The following is a 15,915-nucleotide window of genomic DNA, read 5'->3' on the forward strand; positions in this document are numbered from 1 at the left end:
AATAATAAAATAAAAAGTTTACTCTAATTGATTAAGTTATAATTTAGGTTAAAAAAATCTACTTCTGACCAATCAGTGATTTTTACTTTTTTTTTTTAACTTCTTAATATTTTCATTATTATGACCTTTATACATGACACTTGCTGCTAGTTTCCTATGAAGGAAATTAGAAAATAAATGGGGATTAGAGAAATGAGGGAAGTTCAGCTTTACATGTATTGTTTCATTCCTTTCAATCACCCTAATACTTAAGCATTATTATAAACTTCCTTTTTGATGAGGAAACTGAAACTTGGAGATGATGCTAGTTTTTGTTATTAGGTGCCTTCGAGTTTAGGACCCACAGTAACCCTGTGAACAACAGAACCCTGTCCTGCCCTGTGCTGTCCTCACACTTTATTACACACAAGAGCCCACTATGGCAGTCACTGTGTTAGTCCACCTGGTTGAGGGTCTTCTCCTTCACTGACTTTCTGCCCTTCCATGAATAATGTCCTTCTCCAAGGAATAAGCTCTCCTCGCAGCATGCCCAAGTATGTGAGAGGAAGCTTTACCACCTTTGCCTCCAAGGAGCTGGAGGACTGCACCCTCTCGAAGACATATTTGTTTGTTCTTTTGGCCGTCTGTGGGATGCTCAGTATTCCAACACCACAAATCAAAGGCATCAATTCTCCTGTCATCCGTATTCATTGTCCAGCTCTCAGATGCATTGCAAATGATTGGAAAGACCATGGCCTGAATCGGACACACATTAGTCCTCAAATGGACATCATTACTCCTCAATAGTTTGGAAAGGTCCCTGACTGCACACTTGCCTGATTTCCTGACTGATGGTACCAAGGATGTTGATTGTGGGTCCATGTAAGATGAAGTTTTTCACAATTTTAATTTCTTCTCTATCTATCATGATATTGCCTATAGGTTCAGTGATAATGATTTTTGAAAAAATTTTATATTTTTAATTTTTATTTTTATTTTGTGTGTGTGTATGTGTGTGTACCGTCAAATCGGATCTGACTGGTACAGGAGGAGATTACCCCCATTCTCTGGCAGAGCATCTGGTGGATTTGAACTGCATATCTATGGGATTGCAGTGCAGCTTCTTGCCACCGGGCCACCAGAGATCCCCAGTGATAAGGAGTTTTATTGACATTGAGATGCAATCTATATTCAAGGCGGTATGCTTTGCTCTTCTGCAAACAAGTGTTTCAAATTCACACTTTCAGCAAGCAAGGTTATGTCGTCTGCATAATGCAGGTTATTGATGAATCTTCCTCTGATTCTTCATAGAGATCAGTTTCTTGAATAATTTGCTCAGCCTACAAATTCAATAGGTATGAATAAAGAATACAACCCTGACACACTTGAGAGATATAAGTTGCCTGATATCAGACAGTTAATAGACTAGGATTTAAACCGAGGTCCTTCTGACTTTAAAGCTCATTCTTTTTCTATGTTATCATGGCAAAAAACTCCATACCACTTTTATTTACTGCTTAGAGAAAATTTAAGCTCAATAGAAATGTGAAATGCCAATTCTAGCTAAACCCCAAAATTATTGTCAGTGATGGTTTATATTCATTCTTCCCCTTTCTTTGCTAGTATTAAGTATATTATCATATTGAGGTCATTCTTTTATCTAGTGCCATTATTTTAATTGTATATGATGGCTTTTTTTTAAAGCATTTTAATAATTCTTTAAATGGCCAAATGCTTTAAAATCCCTATGAAATGGCTGGTAGACAACTTCTATTTGCAGAAAAAAAAATAAAACTACTGTGACCTATGTCAGTGACAAGTTTTGGATTTCTTTTTTGATACAAGCCTGTAAGGGCCAGTTCATATTTTTGGACCAAGAAAATGAAGGCTGCAGTGGGAAAAGACTTGTAGATCTTGAAGCTTTTAAATTCAGAGGAGAATTTTTTAAAAATCTTGAAACCGATTTAGATTTAGGAGTGAAAACAGCAACTGCAATGATCCTTGGAAATAGAATTTGTTGTTGTTGTTTATACAAAAAAGAATACAGAGAGAGAGAAAATCGGTCAAAAATCTCATTTGAAAATGTAAAGCCATGTTTCTTGCTTCACATTTCACCTAGTGGTACTGTTGCAAAGACTGCTCATTTCCAACTTGAGTGTCTGTCGGAATTCGGGTGACAGTGACTGATGTGGTTGCCATTGTTTGTGAAACCAGCTCCCAGTAAATATAATGAGATTCTGATGAACTTGTTTTGTTTATCTTCTGTTTTACCAAGTGAGATTTGAATTGAAACCTGAAAACTCTTTAAAGGAAAGTGCTGTAAATCTGCCAAAATATTTTCTTTTCTGATTTTAAATGATATAGAGTAAGATTGAGGAGGAGGAGATACTTTATTTTTGTGTGTGTGCTTCTTGGATTAAACAGGGTAAAAGTTTAAAAATCTTTAGGAAAATTCCATGTTCTAAAAAGTAAGTAAACTCTCGAAATTCTTAGTTTGAATGGAAAGTCATCTGTTTTGATTAATCCTAGTTTTGGATTCTTGGGCTCTTTTGTAAGAGTAGTTTTACTAGTGTTGACCATTAAAGAGATTACAGTGGCAGGTTCTGCTGTCTGATAGATGTGAGTTAAGTTCTAGTCTTGAAAGCAGTACGTGACTATGAACCTGTGCCTCGGTGGGATGATAATAGTTTCCACTTTTCAGTGTTTTGTGAGGATTAATTTACATAGTGCCAGTGTATCTAACACATTACCTGGTAGAGAGCATCACTTGATAACCACTAGCTATTAAAATTATTTACTGATTATTCATAAGTAATTACAAGATACCTCATTACAGTGGTTCATCTGAAGTCTAGCAATATTATTCATCAAACACTTGCTTAACTATAGAGTCCTTCATAAGTAATTTAGAGTCAACTGGAAAGAAGGCAGCGTCATTAAAGGTATAGTGGAAGAACTGATAGGCCATACTAAGTTATTTATTCTGCCATATGTAAAAGAATGTTTTAGGTGTGTTAGTAAAAAGGTCAAGGTGTGAAAATCCCTACTCTCTAGGAATTTAAATGGAAAAAATAAGAGCAAGCAAGCAGTAGTCCTGAAGACCTGATCACAACTTCAGTCTTTATCTGTGTGATGTTGCCTATTGGCCCAGTGGTGAAGGTTTTTGTTTTCTTTATGTTCAGATGTAATAAATATTGAAGGTTATAGTCTTTGATCTAGTGCAACAAGTGTTTCAAGTCATCCTTGCTTTCAGCAAGCAAGGTCATCTGCATACAGCAGGTTATTGATGGGTTAGTCTTCCTCCAATTCTGATGCCACGTTCTTCTTCATGTGGTCCAGCTTCTCGAATGAAACTGTTAGATGCTGTCCAGTTGGTTACGACTCATAAAGACCATGTGTACAAATAAGAGCAAAGCACAGCCAGACCCTGCCTATCTCCATGCCAATTGATTTTACAGAAAGGCTTCCTTTTTCCCATTGACCTTCTAATTTGTCAGGCATGAAGTCTTCCAAGCACTGGCCCCTCTTGAATATTTTCAAAGTCTGTGACAGAGTCTGGATATTCTCACTTCTTTTTTTTTTTTAATTGATATTTTAATGAAAGTTTACAGAAAAGTTGGATTTCCCTTTATTCCTTGTTGCACATTTTCTTTCCTATCCCCTGCCTCAGTTCACTTTTCTCTTTAAAAGTATTCTTTCATTGTTGCACAGTTTCTTCCTTCCTCCTACTTAGCCCCAAGTCCACTTTGCTATGCACCTCTTATTCTGGACTGTGGTTATGCACATAACACCTAATCATGTATTTCTTTTAGACAGTTCTTTCTGGATATTCTCACTTCTGAAGAGTATTTTGACAGCATTTTTTCTAAGAGAGAATTATTTGTTGTTCTAGCAGTTCCTGGTATATTTGGTGTTCTTTTCCAGCATTGTGATTCCAAGATAGAACTTCTTCAGTCTTCTTATGCTGTGTTTTGAATCAGGTACACTTTCAGGCTCCTCAAAGTGAAATCTTTGTTTCCTCACATTGTAAAATGGTCTTTCACAGCAGAGTGCCCCGTTGTCATTTGGTTTCTTGAATATTACTTCCATGTATTTTGGTTATGAGTCTGAGTAAATTGAAATCCTTGGCTTCAGCTTCAGTGTTTTCTCTATGGATCATAATCTTATTGACTGGTCCAGTTACAGGGATTTTTGCTTTCTTTATGTTGAGGTGTCTAGTCCATACTGAAGGTTACAGTCTTTGATCTTCATCAGTAAGGGCTTCAAGTCCCTGTCACTTTCAGTGAGCAAAGTTGTGCCCTCTGTATATCACAAGTTGTTACTACATTGTCTTCTAATCATGATGCTTCATCTTCATATAGTCAGTTCTCAGATTATTAGCTTAGTGTACAGATTAAATACAGTAAAAGTATACAACCCTTACATATACTTTTCCTAACTTTAAAGCATTCATTATCCTTCACCTGACTTCACAGAGAGTGGGAATGAGAATCATCAAGATCACCATCAGCCCAGTGCTCATTCCTGCGTTGCCAGACACGCCTCATCTCTCTAACCTTTACCAGTTTTGACACCAGTTGTCTCCACATGCACACACACCACAGGTGGTTTCAAAGGGTAGCCAGGATTGAGGATCACTGATTGATCGAAACCAAAATCTTTCACATAATAAAAAAATTCACCTTCTTTTAAAATGAAAGGAAGCTGATTTTGACCTGGAGTGAGTCAGAGAGGTAGGAGCTCAGAAGGAGGCGGCTCAGTCACTGCTAGCGAGGCACTGTGGTTGCTGCTGATTCCTGGGAGCCGGAGCAGCTGGGAGGGAGAGGCGGAGGTGGAGGACACGTGCCTGCGGAGAGGGACACGTGAGACAAGGAGAGGAACTTGTGAGACACGAGGAGAACTTCAGAAGAGCTGCAGGCTGCCTTATCTTGTATAAGCAAAAACAGACATAAATTGGTGAAATGACTGTTCAAGAAGAAACATCTTATTAGAACAAAAACCAGCTTCTCTTCCCACCAGCACTGTCTTTGGAGTTTGCATTCACCAAGTTTTTGTTCATTTATTTTTGCCAAAGTACAATATGGATAAGTGAATTTCAGGGAGACAAAGTGTGGAGAGGCCAGGGAGAAGCTGAAATTGTGGTTGAAAATAGTAGAATGGAAAGTAATGAGAAAACAAAATGCTCTCTTTTCTGTGGGACAGGTCTCTTGTTTTCTGTGAGGGCAGATGGCATTATTTCCTAATTCTCTTTCTTAGAAGATAATAGGATGAAAGAATGGGGTTTGTGCGTGTGAGAACCATACCTGTACATCTCATTTTCAAATAACCTGTTGTCTGCCCACAAACCATTTAAATGGCCTAGGTATTTCAAGTTTTGAGTTTAAACTATATCCTAAGACTACATCTTATCCCTTAATTGCCTGAGAAAGTCTAATTTTAAACTGTTTCCACTTTGTGTTTGGAAACTGGCCACCATTTTAGTCGACCTGTGAGGTGGTCATGAGAATCAATGGTGTGGAAGGATGTAGTTCTCAAAATAAAAGAAAGGATGGCAATCCTTTAAAAGCCAGAACTTTGTAAAGCAGAAATCTGTCAAGAGGAAAACAAATTATTTTCCATTGAATAAGCAGTAAAAAAGTAAAATTGCACTGTCTTAAATGCAGAAAACTTGTGAGATTAGGAAAGTAGACATTCCCATTGAATTCCACTTTTCATTGTAGCTATTAAAGTATTTGTGTTGTAGGAGTCCCTACCAATGTTATCTTTGTTAAAGCTAAAATATCAAGAAGACATTTTATAAAATTATATTTATCTTGGATAAAGGTGCTAAGAGGAATGAGCCCAAGACATCTGAAAGTCTTAGAATCCAAGTGGATTATGACAAAAAGTCCTTTCATTAATAGTTATTTCCTTTAGGGATGACTAAGGGCTTTGGATTGATTGAATGATGTATTAGGATGAATAATTGTTTTTAACAAAAATAGCTGAATTCTGCAATTAGATGATTGGATATTAAATATATTTTACAGAGAGTGGGATATAATTAACCCATGCTGAGTGCCTCTGCTTAGGTACAGGAAAGGGCCATAGGGGAAAGGGTCAAACTTCCTCTAAGTCCATCTCATTGCAGAGATGGAGGACTAGAAAAATAAGTCCCAACAGCACTTTCTGCCACCAATGCCACCATTTTTTCATTTCTGGTAAAGGTGACAGATGCTTAGTCGAAACTGTTAAGGGAGGTGGTGGGAAACACTAGTTCATATTACGGAGAAGTCCTCAAGTAGGCCCAACCTCAGATAAAGCAGATTTGTGACTTAAGTAATATGGTATATACTTGGTTTCTCTTCATCTTCTGTATAAGATTGATTCTTGAGTTCTGTATGGCTCTTCGTTTATTTAGTAGTTCTGTTTTGATGGCAAGATGACTTCGTGAGCCCCAGCTCTTGTCCCCTCAACTGAATAGGAGACCCCTTCTTCAGCATTAATAGAGAGGAACTTTTTGCAGGGCCTTGTGTCTTACAGGGATATTTCTCATCCCTTCAGAAGCCAGCAAGATATGATCTAGGCCTAAGCATATGTTCATCTCTGGATCTAAGCTTTTGGGGCCTGGGGCTCATCCAGGACTGAGATTAGGAGGGATAGATTTTCAAATGAAGATTGGTTGCTGTTATACTGATTGATGCAGTGGCTGCAAGCATGAGAGTTTATTTTGTTGAGTTAATTTTCAGATATGATATAGAGTAGGGACCCAGTGTCATTCATTTTTTTGTTCCCTTGTCCTTAATTCTGTTTATCCCTTGTTCTTCTGTAAAGTTTGTGAATTGTATTTATTAAATCTTTTTGGTCCATAACCAACTAGTATTCTGGAAGTACCTACTGATGTTTATACTAAACACATAACTCTTTTTTTCTTCCAGGTAATTTATCCTCAGCATTCCAAGCTTACGGATAAAGAAGTAAGTAGAAAAAAATTGCTCTGTACAGCTTACAATTGTATTTCTGTTTGTTTTATTGGTGTGAGTGTGTGTGTCAGCATTATATATAGCTTTTGCTTTCTTTTTCAGAAAACCAATATTTGCTATTTGTCTTTTCCAGATTCAAATTCAGGTAACTATTTTTCATGTGGGTTTTCTGTTGAGTTTTGTACTAAGTATATGGATTATATTTTTAATATGTGAATATTGATTGAGATTCTGTGTTAGCATATAAATGAAAATGTCAGCCCAACAAGTCAGAAACATTGACACCTAGTTTGACATAATCATACCACTGTTGCTTTTATTGACTCGGACTTCTAAAATAGCTAGTACATTGCAATGAGATAAAACTTTAAGGAGCAGTATGCTGTTGAAATTGTGAAGAGCTTGAAAATCAGGGACATTAGTATGTTTGAGGGATTCATAGCTAGTTGTTTACTTTTAGTTAAAATTTGGGAGCTTGCCAAGAACTTTGTAAAAACCAAAGGAAGAATAGAGTAAATCTGGTTGTAAATTGTGGATATCATTTATTTACCATAGTTTATGTGAATTAATATATGTAAAGCACTTGGAGTAGGACTTGGCCTTTAGAAAATACCATGTAAGTGTTTGATTTTATTAAGCTTAGTTTTGCTGGTGTCTTTCAAATTCTCCATTTGTGTGGTCCTGATTGTTGAAATCTTTCAGCTTACCTCTCTTGTATTACTTTCAAAACAACTTTTCAGGCATAACAGTGACCAGAACATTCAACTTCTTAGACCATTCACAGTTAGAACCCTTTGAAACAGAGATACCTCAATTCTCCTTTCTTTGATGGCTCCTTCTCATATCCTGTTAACTAAGTTAATCTAATTTGAGAAGGGTGACTTTTTGTTTGAACATTTTCTTCTTTCATTATAAATGCTTCCAAGATTTTCCCTTTTACATTTGGAGCTCAGCTTTTGTGAGATGTGTAAGAGAAAAGTAATGTCTGAGTATATTAGATCTTACTGCCTTTGAGAGATTCCAGTAGGACTTTGATTCTAACCTGAAGTTATTAGATTCTTTGTATGTTCTGCTTATTAATGAAAAGGGTGGTAGTGAGGTTTTATAGAGTCTGTGTTTTGCGAGAACGTTTTCTTTCTGAAACCTGCATGTGTAATTCTGAATATAGTGAGTGCTGGTTTGGATTCCTGGACTTGGATAGGCTAAGTTGTATGGATTACAAAATAAACTTTGTATAATTGGTGGTTTATCAGATTACACTGCATGCTTTTCTGTGTAGAATTATAACTAGTTATTATAGTTTCTTCTCTTTTTTGCCCCTTTACCTGGACAAGGCTAAGAAGTTGACTAAATAATATTTCAATATACTTTTTTATTTCTATTTTTATAATTGGTTTCAACTCAGATATAATCCTCTATAAACCAAATCTTGTTCAGTTTAGGCATATGAGTGACCCAAAGATATTTTGGGTTTAAAAAATATTTTTTTTTATAAGTTGTGTTTGTTTGTTTTAATTTTATTATTTTGTGTGTGCGTACTGTCAAATTGGATCTGACTGGTACAGGAGGAGATTGCCCCTCCTTCTCCAGCAGGTGAATCTGGTGGATTCAAACTGCATACCTCTGGGATTTCAGTGCAGTTTCTTGCCGCTAGGCCACCAAAGCTCCCTCCAAAGATATTTTGTAATATCACTCTATAAGCTGTGCATCAAGTGCAGTGTAATTAATGTAACACAAAACTGTTACTTAGAAGTAAATCAACAGACTATTTTGAAAGCAGGCACCTTGCCATTTAACAGATGAACATTTTTCTAGACAGTCAAGAGACTGTGTTTTGTATGTGTTTGAGATCACTTTTCCCAGTTGTGATTATGCCGTTTGTTTCTCTTCTGTATATATTAAACAAATGTTAGGATTTTTGTGCCATATTTGCAATAGATTTAATTTTTCCCAAAATAGTTTTTATTGCTATGGAAGGAAATGTAAGCACATTAAAGGAGTCTTTAGGAAAGAATCATAAACAAGATCTCATTTCCGAGATAAGCCACGGCTTCGGGAGCGGCGGCAGGTTGTGCGGGGCTTGAGTCCCTCTAACCCCTCCCCCAGAAAGCCATCGCAGACGCTGAGTGCCTGCTCCGCGGTAACCAACCATGTGCGACCGAAAGGCGGTGATCAAAAATGCGGACATGTCGGAGGAGATGCAACAGGACTCGGTGGAGTGCGCGACCCAGGCACTGGAGAAATACAACATCGAGAAGGACATCGCGGCCCACATCAAGAAGGAGTTTGACAAGAAGTACAACCCCACCTGGCACTGCATCTTGGGGAGAAACTTCGGTAGTTATGTGACACATGAAACTAAGCACTTCATCTACTTCTACCTGGGCCAAGTTGCCATTCTTCTGTTCAAATCTGGTTAAAGCATGGACTGTGCCCACACACCCAGTGATCCATCCAAAAAACAAGGACTGCAGCCTAAATTCCAAATACCAGAGACTGAAATCTTCAGCCTTGCTAAGAGAACGCCTCCATCTTTGAACCTTTGTTGTGTTTTGTACAGGACCTTCCTCTGTACCAGTTTGTTGTGGTTATAAAGCAATTAGCAAATAAAAAAAAAATATCTCATTTCCATAATGCACACTTAAAAAAAATAAAACATTTTAGACTATATGGATAATGATAGATAAAGAAAAGTGCTTTTGAGATTTCCACTGGCATGGTTTAGCAGTCTCTTCCCTCATCTTCGGTCCACTCCAGTACACTTTAGGGTCCTGTGACTTTGGAAAAAATAATTTCTTTAGTTAACTTTTAGATTTCAACTTCTTGTTTCATTTATATAATGATTTTTAACTTTGGGAACCTAAATTTAATTTACTTTCCTTCTGATACATTTTTGTCAGATTTCTTTTTATTTTATATGCTGAGGGTCTAGAGATGAGACTAGCTCTTAATTTCTCATATTTTATGTTAGTCTCATGCCTTCACATCTACTTTTTAATTGTATTTGTGTTAATATAATAATAGATTTTTCTTAAATCTTTGATATTGTTGATACAAGTACTATGTTTACATGTAGTTTTGTGGTCCTAATTTGAGTTGCAAAGGTAAGGGAAAATTACAGAGTAATATGTTGCCCTTTATAATGTTAAAATAAGAGGAGATCTCTTTTTGCTATTATTGTTATGTGCCATTGGGTGCCCACGACTCATAGCAACCTTATGCACAATAGTTTTGAACCCTCCCTTGTCATGAACCAATTTCAATGTCTCCAACACACCTACCCCAGTTACTGTGTCACTCATCTCATCCAGGGTCGTCTTCTCTTGTGCTGTTCCTCCACTCTTTGAAACATGAGAACCTTCGGCAATGACTGGTCTCTCTTGACAGTATGCACAAAGTATGTGAGATGGAGTTTCAAAATCCTTGCCTCCAAGGAGTGCCTCGGTTTCACCCTTTCCAGGACAGCCTTGTTAGTTCTCTTAACAGTCCATGGTATAATCAGTACTCTTCTCCAGCACCACAACTCAAAGCATTGATCCTCCTATCATTTTTAGTCATTGTCCAGCTTTCAGATGCATAGCAAGTAATTGTGAATATCATGGCCCAGTGATGATAATCTTTGTTTTCTTGATATTGACATCCAGTACATATTGAAGACTGCAGTCCTTTACCTTCTATAGCATATGCTTCAGGTCATCCTCAGTTAAGCAACCAGGGTTGTGCCATCAGCATAACACAGGTTGTTGATAGTCTTCCTCCAATCCTGATGCCACATTCTTCCTCATAGAGTCCAGCCTCCTGAGTGATGGGTTCCGTATATAGATTAAAAAAGTATGGAGATAGGATGCATGCCCTGGTGTACACCTTTCCTGATTTTGAACCATGCATTATTTCCTTGCTCAGATCTAACAACTGCTTCCTGGTCCAAGTATAGGTTTAGCATGCGCACAATTAAGTGTTTTGGAATTCCCATTCTTTTTAAGGTTAGCCACAATTTGTTATGGTCCACACAATTATATGCCTTTGCATAGTCAATTAAACACAGATTCATCTGATATTCTCTGCTTTCAGCTAAGATCCATATAATATTGGCTAGAGGTCTAGTGCCATGGCCTCTTGTAAACCCAGCTTGCATATCTCGCAGTTCTCTGTTGTTGTACTGTTCTAGTCATTTTCAGATAATCTTCAGCAGGATATTGTTTGTGAGTGATATTAATGATATTGTTAGATAACTTGCATACTCTTTTGGATCAACTTTTTTGGTTTAGAATAAATGTGGATCTCTTCCAGTCAGTTGACCAGGTAGTTGTCCTCCTGATTTATTGGCACAGCCTGGTGAGCCTATCCAGGGTAGCATTTATTTGTTGTTATATGTTGATTGGTATACCTGTTCCTGGGGCTTTGTTTTTTACGTGTTAAGTGGGGACAGCCATATCTGACCTTTAACAGCTTCACAAACAGAATCATCCCTATCAATACCATCAGCAACACAAAATCAATTCCCATGAGGTCAGACATGTCCCCCCACATCCATACCTCTTTTTACTCATCCCAACACCAATCTTACTGCTTTACTTGGTCCATATTCTCATGTACTAGCTCACAGACTACACAAAATCGTATTGAGGAAGTCAAAGGCTATAGCGGAATATGGTCAGAACAGCTTCTGAAATATGTTCACAGGTGCCTCAGCCTTGAGCCTCATGGCTTTAGGCTTGTGATACAGAGCTCTCAATCCTGCCAGTTATGACACTGGCCCCTCTCCCCGAGTTGTCTAGCAAACTTGGGCAAAGGCTTTTAGCTCTGGTTCTGTGGCGTGGCAGACCCAAGTTCCCATCTCATGGAAGGTCTCTGGATCTCTGCTATGGCTGCTGTTCCCATAAGCCCTAGTCTGGCTGGCTCAAGAATCTCTGGCTCAGAAGAATGCACTACTTTCTCTTGCTGCTTTTTTTTTGCTGCTGGGGAAAACTCTCCTATTCTGCTGCTGGATTCTCTCAATTTAATGATGCAATTAACCAATCCCCCTGTGGATTGATGAGACTGGCCAGTCCCCTTGTGGATAGGCTGACACACCCTATTCACATATTCTTGCCTGTCCAGAAGACAAAGTAATGATTAAGGAAGCCATTTTGGACAATAAGCCCTTAACAGCACACCATGGGCTCCCTGCTTAAGCATATTATTGGCACTGAAGGCTAGTTAGTAAAGAACCCTGTATTCTGAAGCACATTTTTCAGAAAGACACTTAAAATTGTATTTAATTTTTTTTAATTAAAGAAGCTTAAATCTCTGCTTCAGTTGGCAGCGAAGTTATTAGATGCTGCTGAATTAACTACAACTCATAGTGACCCTCTGAACAACATATCTGAACCAGCCCCATCCTGCATCATCTTCACCATCTCTTATATGCTTGAGTCATTACAGTTGCTGTGTCAGTCTGTCTTATTGAGGGTCTTCCTCTCTTTCTCTGACCCTCTTACCTTTCTCTGTATGATGACTTTTCCCAAAGACTGGCCAGCCTCTCCTGACAAAATGACCAAAGAATGTGAGATGGAGTCTCACCCTCCTTGCCTTTTAAGAAGCAGACAAATTTGTTTGTCCTTCTGGAAAGCTCTGAGATACTCAGTACTCTTCTCCAACACTACAGTTTCAAAAGCATAGATTTCTCTCCTTGTCATTTTTATTCATTGTCTAACTTTCAGATGCATAAGAAGCAATTGAAAATACTTGAATTGGGTGCACTGTAATCTTAAACTGGCACTATTGCTCTTTAGCACTTTAGAAAGGTCCTTGACAACAGATTTTTTCCAGTGTAACACATGTTTTGATCTCTTGATAACTGTGATTGTAGATTCAGGTAAAAGGAAATCATTGACAAGCTCAGTCATGTATCATGACATTGCTTATTGGTCTAGTGAGGATTTTTATTTTTTTATATTTCTTTTTTATTTTTGTTTTCTTGATATTGAGATACAGTCCATATTGAGGCTGTGGTCTTTGATCCTCTGCAGCAGATGGCATTTAAAAAACAAAACAAAACAAACTCAACTTTATTGAAAGTATAATTCACATCATGTACAGTTCATAAGGTACAGATTAATGGCTTTTAGTATATTCACAGAATTGGACAGCTGTTACCACAATTAACAAAAAAACCTCTTTAACCTGTTTTTTTCTCCCCCAGCCCAAGGTAACCAACCATTAGTCAATTTGCTCTCTGTCTCTTTGAATGTACCACCTTTTCCATCAGTGATGAGGTGAAGACTTAGAATGAAGGACTAGCAAGATAAGGAGTAGGCATTGCTTCAGTTGCTTCAGTGTTCAAAAGGACAGCAGCCTTCTGAGACATAAAATGAAACTTTGTTTGCAGTTCATAAGGACTCTATGCCTAAAGCGTTTTTGACCAAGTGAATTAGCTCCCTGACCAACTCTTTACAGCTTGAGGGGTATAGCAGATAACTGGAAAGTTCTCACAGCATGCTCATGTTTTGAGTATTGAGCCAGGTGAATAGAAACTCTTTCATAAAGCTCAACATTCCTTATGATTTCTAGTTGGTACATCTTCTTCTTAACATAAATTGTGCTCTAATGCATTTCATTATCAACAATAATAACTGCATTTTTCTGGTGTATACTCCTCTGCAGACTTCAGACAGATATTTTCTGAAGAGAAAATAGAGTCCTTAGGATGCATAATGAGTGAATTAAAATAATGCTATATCACCTTATTACAGTGTATTTCTCATTTGTTCCATTTATTCTCCTTGATACTTTTAAACTATCTGCCCTTAAAAGTAAAGAAACTGAACTAACTTACCCTCCCTTGTTCCACCAAAGATATAACAGTTTCTGAAATTGCATCTAGTTGACATATAGAATGATCGTTGGCATATACTTGAGTTACTTTTTGAAAGTATTTAAACATCTTGTTGTATTTCAGCCTTCTTTCTTTAGAACTTCATATGCTAAAGAAATATATTTCTGAATTTAGTAGTACATAATAATATTTTGATTCATTTCATATTTAACATAACCTTATTCTAAATATATTAACCAAGAAGAATTTGAATAACAAATTACTACAGATATTTTTCATGTTATTTTTAAAACAGATCACTTTTAGGGAGCTCTGGTGGCCTAGTGGCAGGAAGTTGCACTGCAGTCCGAGAGGTATGCGGTTCAAATCCACCAGATGCTCTGCTGGAGAAGGAGGGGGGAATCTCCTCCTGTACCAGTCAGATCCGATTTGATGGTACACACACAAAAAAATAATAAAATAAAAAAAAAAATTTAAAAACAACAACAACAACAAAAAAACCAGATCACTTTTAAGTTTTATTACCCAATCCTAAATTCTTAGACAGTACAGTTTAGTTTTGTCTGCTTTTTAAAAACTGTATAAATGAGTAAAAATAGTATTGGTTCTTTTGTGTTTGACAGCTTTGGTTTAAGTCAATTTATGTGAAAACAATTTGTAAAAAAATTTTAATTACACAGGCAAAAATGAAATAGAAGAAAAGAGTAATGGGACTTGGAGCTAAGATGCGTGCTTTACTTCTCTGTCTTACCTGCCAAGCATGACATTGAGCAAGATACTTGAACTCTTAAGGTTTTCTTTTTCACCCCTGAAACATAGGTAGTATCATTGCTAGGATCCCATTCATCTCTCAAATTGATGAATCTGGATAAACAAATGTTAAGCTAAACCATCCTTAATTTCTCTCCTTTTTTTTGTTTTTATTAGGTTGTCTTGGAGATACCCAGTTTTGTTTTAGATTTCGTCAGTCTTCTGGGCGGAGGATGTCACTGCATTGTCTCCTGGATCAGTTTGACAAAGATTTGCCAGTTTTCTTAAAGGTTGGAAAGTAGTAATAGAAAAATGTCCATATGAAAGGAAACTATAAAACTCAGTTACTCAAACAAAAAAAAAACAACTCAGTTACTCAGGGGAGCTCTGGTGCCCTAGTGGCAAGAAGCTGCACTGCAATCCCAGAGGCGCACGGTTCGAATCCACCAGATGCTCTGCCGGGGAAGGAGGGACAATCCCCTCCTGTACCTGTCAGATCTGATTTGACAGTATATACAAATAATAAAATAAAAATAAAAAAAAATTAAAAAAAAGAAACAAACCAAAAACTCAGTTACTCAATTGCCTTTAATAATATCCAGAAATATTTTGCTTTTGTTTTGTTAACTGTAGTATGCAGATAGATTTCCCAAGTGAATCTAATTTTTAAGGATTCAGTATGTAAATTATAGAGACTTTAAAAATGTTACTGAGTACATATTATAAAATATGGAATAATCCCATTGAGAATTCTAGAAATGGATTAGAAGGTGTAATTTCCTCTGCTTTGTTAATAACTCTGCTTAAACAGGGATGTGGGGTGTTGTTAGGTACCATTGAGTCCAAACTGAGTTTTAGCTGACCCTCCACTGGGTTTTCAGAAACGAGAGATTACCCATCTTTCTCTTGCGGGGCTGCTGGTAGAGTTGAACCGTTTTCCTTGGTTTGTCAATTTTGTTTGTCACTGCAAAACCGCCAGAGCTCCTTTGGGATGGTATTACATTAGAAAATACCACGTAGCGTTAAAGAAGTTAGCCACTGAAGTAATCCTTACAGATTTAATAATTGAATTGCAGGTGTCTTTTTTCCCCGATTTATTTTTTTAAAAAAAGAAAAATTATTTTAATTATAATTTATAACAATTTGGCTAATTCTGGGACCTTTCTTTTTTTTTTTTTGACCTTTCTTTTTCTCTCCCTAGCACTCTACATTTCCATCTAATTGATGAGGGCCATTTGTATATCTTATCCCCAGATCTAGTGTGAGCTTGACATCATTTGCCTGAAATCAACTTTCACAGTTTACCTTGTTTCTGTAAATGACAGAAGAAGGTTTACAGAGATCACCAGTCACTACTACAGAGTTGATTCTGCCATGTAACACACCTGTAGAACAGGGCAGAACCAC

The 15,915-nt window shown here is 37.2% G+C and overlaps 1 protein-coding gene across 1 annotated transcript in view; it reads left to right on the top strand.

Annotated features, from left to right (window-relative positions):
* DENND6A (DENN/MADD domain containing 6A) overlaps positions 1-15,915 on the top strand; it is a 56,817-nt gene that overhangs the window by 13,803 nt on the left and 27,099 nt on the right. Inside the window, exons 2-4 of the mRNA XM_006892285.1 lie at positions 6,897-6,935; positions 7,044-7,086; positions 14,686-14,798. Of these exons, the coding sequence (XP_006892347.1) occupies positions 6,897-6,935; positions 7,044-7,086; positions 14,686-14,798 (195 nt within the window). The remainder of the gene's footprint in view (positions 1-6,896; positions 6,936-7,043; positions 7,087-14,685; positions 14,799-15,915) is intronic.

The sequence above is a fragment of the Elephantulus edwardii genome, unplaced genomic scaffold, assembly GCF_000299155.1.
Source record: "Elephantulus edwardii isolate Elephantulus edwardi_28Jun2011 unplaced genomic scaffold, EleEdw1.0 scaffold00113, whole genome shotgun sequence".
NCBI lineage: Eukaryota > Metazoa > Chordata > Mammalia > Macroscelidea > Macroscelididae > Elephantulus > Elephantulus edwardii.